General features: G+C 55.4%; 1 protein-coding gene across 1 annotated transcript; it reads right to left on the bottom strand.

The window, feature by feature from the left end:
• Positions 1–303: 303 nt before the first annotated feature.
• Positions 304–6006, bottom strand: MLN (motilin). The gene is made up of 4 exons (XM_032849188.1): positions 5890–6006; positions 3886–4002; positions 606–714; positions 304–308 (listed from the first exon to the last, which is right to left on the bottom strand). The coding sequence occupies exons 1-4, from the start codon at positions 6004–6006 to the stop codon at positions 304–306; spliced, it is 348 nt and encodes a 115-aa protein (XP_032705079.1).
• Positions 6007–6488: the final 482 nt, after the last annotated feature.

A 6488-nucleotide genomic window follows, 5' to 3' on the forward strand; every position in this document is an offset into this window, starting at 1 on the left:
CCCACTCCAATGCTTCCTCCCCGCCTCTCTCCTCTCCTGGGGAGGATGAGAAGTCATTAGTAGCGGTTTGTCAGGTAAGTCCTAGCTTCGCATAAGTTACTCTGGCAGACCTTGAACGGGGCAAGGCCAAGTGCAGCTCAGCACTTCGATTTGTAGAACAGATTAAAAAAAAAAAAAATGCAGGCTTTGGGGGCCAGACTGTTCCAGAGTTCCCTTCAGAGGAAGCCCCCAGCGCTGGTGGTGTTTTGGGGGAGGGAATGAACGTATCTGGAGCAGGGGGAGGGGTGGGTGTGTGGTCGTGGTCTACTCTGCCAGGAGGGGATTTGGGAAAGGGGCCTGAGCCATGGGGCAGAGCCTTGAGATGCCCCTGGCTGGGGATTGGGCCTCAGTGGTCCCCAGGAGCTCTCAGAGCCTGCCCTGTTCTGTGATGAGGCTCCCCTCAGAGACAGGGGCACCCTTTCCCCCAAGAAGGCAGCTTCCTGTTCTCAAGTGCAAGGCAGCAAAACAAATCGCTGTCCCCAGATCGCGCTCAGACGCGCTCCTGGAATATTAACACGGGGTGGATGAGGCCAGGCCCAGCCGCAGAGGCTCCCGCCTTCCCTTACCGTTCTGGGTGGACAGCAGCGCCTCACCCAGCAACTCTTCCAGGGCAGCCCAGTACTTTTCCAGCTGCCTGGAGTTCATCTTCATTCCAATTTCCACAGGAGCAGTCAGCTGTGAAATAAGGCAGAGTTAACAAGAAGGAAGAGACACGGAGAGTACCATTAACCCCCCGGGTGCCTCACAGGTGGCAGGAGGGACGGCCAGTAGCCACACGGCTCTGCGGCGGCCCCACTTTTCCTGATCCATCCTCCGGGGAAGCCTCTGGCCTTCCAGGGCCAGCCAGAGAATTCTGGCAGGAACCGCCCCCCGCCCCAAACTCCAACCAGGGGGCTGGATCCTGGAAGTCACCCCAGTCTTGCTGGGAGGAGGATCAACAAATCTCCCCTGGCTGGGAAGCTGGGACAGGAGGGGAGGGGTCCGCAGGAACCCCCCTGGCTCTTCCTGTGGGGGGAAACTCTCCATCCCTCTTCTCCTGTATAAGGAGAGCTGGCACCTGGAGCCTTGCAGCACAGGCGTCACTCCAAACGCTTTGCGTGTATGAAGCCTCTCAATAGCCCTAGAGGTAGACATGACTAGTGGTGCGCCCATTTCACAGATGAGGAACCTCTGTGAGGGCAAAGAGGTAGAGTAACTTGATCAAAGCCACACAGGTACTAAGTCGTGGAGGGAGAGGGTGTGACACCCAGGGGGTCTGACTCCAGGGTCTGCGCCACCAGGCGAGACTTTCTCTGGACCATGGGGACACAGGTGAGACCCCAAAGGAGCTGTCTGGAGGCTCACCACCAGGAGAAGTTGTTGTGCCGAGCTGGGGGGTGAGGGGTGGGGGCCTGACTAATCTTGCCACCACCCCCAGAGCTTCCTGGTTCAGTGGTCTTGGTTCACAGGCCAGCTGAGCTTCCCTGCCTGTCTGGAGAGCTGTGATGGAGGAGTCCCAGGGGCTCCCTGGCAGTGGGAAACGGGCTGGGGCTGCCTGAAGGGCCACGCAGAGGGTCTCCGGCCCTGCCCATGCCATCCTCTTGCTGAGCTATGCTTTTCTCTATGCATCAGCGTCCTCACCTTAAAATGAGGCGGCTGGATGGAATGATCTGGAAAGGACCTCCTGACCCATATATCGTGTTCTAGGGAGACGGAACAGCCTCCCCAAGACATTCTTTAGGATGTAACACGTGCCTTACCACTGCCCAGGGTGCAGGTAGCGGGCAGTTCCGAGTGAGCTCCCCTTTGCCAGCTAGACCAGTCCCTCCCAATTCCTCCCAGGGAGCCCAAGGAGCATGTGGGAAGGGAAGGCACACTCCCCTAACCCTGCCACCCAGTGTGATGACTGCACCGAAGTCCCTCTCTGGGCCACAACTGACCTCCCTGTTTGTGGACAGTGTGCTATGGCCACCCGAGGGGGTAGAAGGATCCCTGGCTGGTGTCTGGCAGAAGGCAGGAGGCCTGGAGTCCAGCTCAGTTTTGCTCTGATGACTGTGTCACCCTGGCAAGGCCCTCACTCTCTCTACTATCAGTCATCTTGCCTCCCAAGCCCCTGTACAGGGAAGTGTCCCTCGCTCAGACCCAGGACCCCCTTCATTCTCCATCCACACCTACCCTCTCCAGGATCTCACCCAGTCCTGGCTTGAAATTCCAGCTAATTGCTGATGCCTCCCACAGGGATGTCTCCAGCCCTAAGCGCTCCTGAAGTCCAGTCATCTATATCGGCCTGCCTGCGCAACGCCTCCACCTGGGCACCCACCAGGCATCTTAAAGTTCACAGGTCCTGTCTGACCTCCTTACCTTCCTCCTGCCATCCTACAGCTAACCATAGGCTTCACCGTCTCCATGAGTCATGAACCCATCCTTCTAGGTCCTCTGGCCCGAACACGGGGCTTGAACTCACTACCCTGAGATCAAGACCTGAGCTGAGATCAAGAGTCAGACGCTTAACAGACTAAGCCACCCAGGTTCCCCTGGGGAGACGCTTTTAAAATGTAATCTGATCTTCTCCCTGCTCACTCCAAAGCCCCTAGTGGCTCCCATCTCAGCAGAGTGAAAGCAGAGTCCAAACTGCAGAGTCTGCTTTCACCTCCCACTTTCTCTTTGACTCCCTCTGCCCCAGCCACTCCAGCTTCCTCCCTGTTCCCACAATGCGCCAGGTCTACTCCTGCCTCAGGGCCTTTGCACTGATTACTTGTGCTGCTTGGAATGCTCTTCCCCCAGACATTTTAGCGGTTCAGTGCCTCACTGTCTCCAGGTCTGTGTACTAATACCATGTACGGAGGAAGCCTGCTCTGACTGCCCTATTTAAATTGCAACCCATCTATCTCCCCTCTCTGCTTTATTTTCCTCCATGGCACCTGCCACCACAGGCCACACTAGGAAGGTTGTTTGTTTATCCTGGTTGTAGTCCATTGTTGGTCCTTTTGGTATCTCATTTCTTGCCCCCCCACTGGAGTGTGAGCTCTGCGAGCTCAGAGGATGTATCTGTTTTGTTCACCACACTATCCCCAGGGCCCAGAACCCTGCTTCACACTTAGGGCTCGGTAAATACTTACTGCCTGGACAAAGGAGTCTGTGAAATTAAAGAGCTGCGCTGGACAAACCCAAGGCTGGCTCTGGCCATGACAGTCTGTGCATCCAAACTCAGCACTGACCCAGGGGGGTTCACACTGTAGCTGTCCCCAAGGTTCCTTGCTAGGGGAAGAACCGGCACCCTTGTCATCTGTCCCCTGAGGACCACACCTGCCTCCTGAATGGTCTCCTGCCTCCACTTGTGCTGCCCCAGATCTTCCTAAGTCAGATCAGGTCACTACCCTGCTTTGAACCCCCAGTGACCTAGACATCTCGCCTGGACCACCAGGCCCTGCCAACCTCTTTTCCTCTCCCGGTGTGCCCTGGCCTTGAGGACCTCACACCTACTATGTGCTTCCTGAGCAAGGTTTTTGCACTTTTCCTTCTGAAATGTTCTCACTCTAGCACTTTGCATGAGAGGCTCCTTCTTATCATTCTGGTTTCAAAGAAAATAAATGTCACCGCCTCCAAGAGGCCTTCCCTGAGCCCTCCTCTGGCGAAGGAGTGCCCCCAAGCCCCACCCTGTCATTCTCTATCCTGCCTCCTTTTATTTGGTGCCTGAAATGGTTTACTGTCTCCTCGTTGGTGTCTGTCTCCCTTTCTCCTAGAAGGGAGCTGGTTGCCTAAATGTCTGGTTCGCTGCTGTATCCTAGCACAATCGGTGGTTAGCAGGGGAGCCATTCCCTGCCCGCACCCACTAGGTTTCTCTGTATTGTCGCCCTTTCTGCTCACCTTGATAACCTGATTTTCTTCTTCTTCTGTGGGCTCCACAAGGTCCAGAGGCCCCACTTCCTCAGACCTCTTTTGTAAAACCAGGGACTTCTTCTGACCTTTGTTGCGCTCCTTTTCCTAAGGGCAGAGCACAAAATCGCACAAAACCCAAAACCGGGGTCTGTCCACTGCCCAGACGGCACCTGCCTGTCTCTGTCCAGGGTGCTAAGTGGCCTGAGCTTCCCACAGGGACGGAAGCATTCCTTCTCCCCAGGCACCTCTACGGCAAGTCCCAGCAATGCGATGGCCACAGAAGCCTCTCCGAGTTGTCCACCAACAGGTCAACTTGCAGAAGAATCCCTTCCTTTCTCGTTCCAGCACTGCACCCAGGTTGTTACCGTTAATTAAGTTAAAATGCTGAAAATAATGGCTGCCCTTCATGCATATTAAGCGTGAAAATGGGTTTTTCTTAGCAGAGAGCCTATAAAAAAGGTGGCAAGACAGCTCAGCCTGCGAGGGCACCATGGGGTGGCCCAGAAACTGGAGTCCCTGGGAGGTGATTTATAAGAGGCGAGACAGGGAGATGAATTATGGAGGAAGGAGATTGCAGCTTCTTCATAAAAATCCTGGTGCCTGGCAATTATAAGGAGCAAAACCATAGAGCGGATTAATGCAAAGTGTCCTTTGGTTGCCATTTTGCTAGTTTATGTTCTACTGAGTTTGACTGTTTCTGCCCCAAATCTTACGTGGCATCCTGCTTGCTGGGTCCCAGGGCACTGAGATCAGACACAACTCATTCCTTTGGTTTCCCTAATGGCACCCTTGGGATTCGGCTCAGGGCCTTGCCTGAGACATGGTGATTCTAGAACAAAGGGCTGTCTCTTCTGGGGAGGAAGCTGGTGGTGGAGGAAGTGTGTTTAGAGAGACTGCCACATCTCCTCCGTATTTCCATGACTATGCCCCACCCCCACGAAGAAGGGAGGCTGCAGCCAGCCTTGCCTTGGCAGAGGACACTGGTCACTGGGTGTGGGGCAGCCCGCCCCGGACAGAGCACGTGGGTGCAGAGGCCATGCAACCTCCCAGAGAATGGATTCTTGTCTTTGTTCCTAGTGGAGCCTTGGTCTCAGACAGGTGGGACACGAAAGTCCCATTTTTTCACCTCCTCAGGTCAGAGAGAAACAATTGTCTGTACAAGATACTCAGAACCCCTGGACATCTAAAGTAAAAGGCACAGGGAGCCAGGTCGAGTGGTCACTTTTTCGGGGGACCCGCCCCCTGAGTTCTGTTAAGTCTGCCTGGTTTACTTCTGGGTTCTCAAGAGGCGGCTCTGGCCGACACTTCAGGGAGCAGCAGCTTCTTCTTTCCCACTCTGGGCATTTGCCCCAACCGAGTGCCCCTCCTTCTCTCTAAAGACCCCCAGATCCATGCTCACCTCTTCTCTGTAGGCTTCTCTGTGGAGACCTCTCCCTGCTCCGAGCTTCGCACTTACCATCAGCGTCACTCGCTGGGCAATTAATCACGTCCTACCTCGTGACATTTCTCTTGTTCTCTATTGTTAGTGACTTTTTCATGTGTTTGTATCTTGGCCGCTGAGCCTGCTCCTTGAAGACGGAGGCTCTTAGATCTCCTGTGTGCCTGGCCTCTCCCCCAGCGTGGCCGTTTATACCACGGAGATGCTCAGCAAATACTGATTGGCTCGTTAATGGAAAATCTCCTCTGAAGGATGGGCAGGGGCGGGAAAAGTTGTTGTGTGTAGGAGCTGCAGTCACCTGTGTGTGGTGCTGGGGAGGAGTGAAGGTGGCAGGGAGACAGCTGTAGCTGGGGGCTAGCTTGGGTCTGGGTTCTTAGTGCTGTCCTCAGTGGGGCTAGCTTAGCTGATTAAACATGGGTTTACCAAAGGGACACTTACTTGTGCCTTAGAGAGACTAAGGCCACCTGAGTGCTGAGCAGGGCTCTGCGTCACTTGGGCCACACAGGGGAGGCGGGCATGCCTTGAGGTGTGTGTGTGTGGGGGGGATTTCCTACCCGGATCTTCTGGAGCTCGCTGTGGGTGAAGATGGGAACGAAGGCTTCTGTCTGGGAGGCCAGCATGGCAGCCACATGCACCACAAGCAGAGCAGCCACAGCCTTTCGGGACACCATCCTGGAGCTGGACAGAGACAAGAAACTCTTGTCACGGGGCTTACCGTGCACACGTTCCTTACAGCTGTGACCTTGAGCAAGCCACTTAGCCTCTCCTGATGTGGGCCGGGTGTGGGGCTTGACCGGAGGAGCTCAGAGCCCCTTCTCTGTCACAGAGCCAGGCCTGGCAGAGGTGGCCCGGCCCCTGCCACATGCTGGGGGAGCAGTCATCCATGTGTCATCTCCCCTCTTTGTCACAGCTGCAGTCCTCCAGGGTCAGTGGGGCTCATGAAGTGGGAAGGACCCATGTCTCAGAAGAAAGACTAGATAATCAACAGAATTGTGCTCCCCTCTTGAGCCCTCCCTGTGCCCTGAGCTGATGAGGATGACAAAAGGGACAGACCCAGGCCCAGATGACCCCAGGTTTCCCTGAAGAGTGCCAGAGGCACTGGGTCTGGAGAGAGAAGGGCTGTAACACTTTGCCTAGATGGAAGCAGAGCCAG

This window comes from Lontra canadensis, unplaced genomic scaffold (assembly GCF_010015895.1).
Source record: "Lontra canadensis isolate GAN:19392208 unplaced genomic scaffold, GSC_riverotter_1.0 scaffold219, whole genome shotgun sequence".
Taxonomy (NCBI): domain Eukaryota; kingdom Metazoa; phylum Chordata; class Mammalia; order Carnivora; family Mustelidae; genus Lontra; species Lontra canadensis.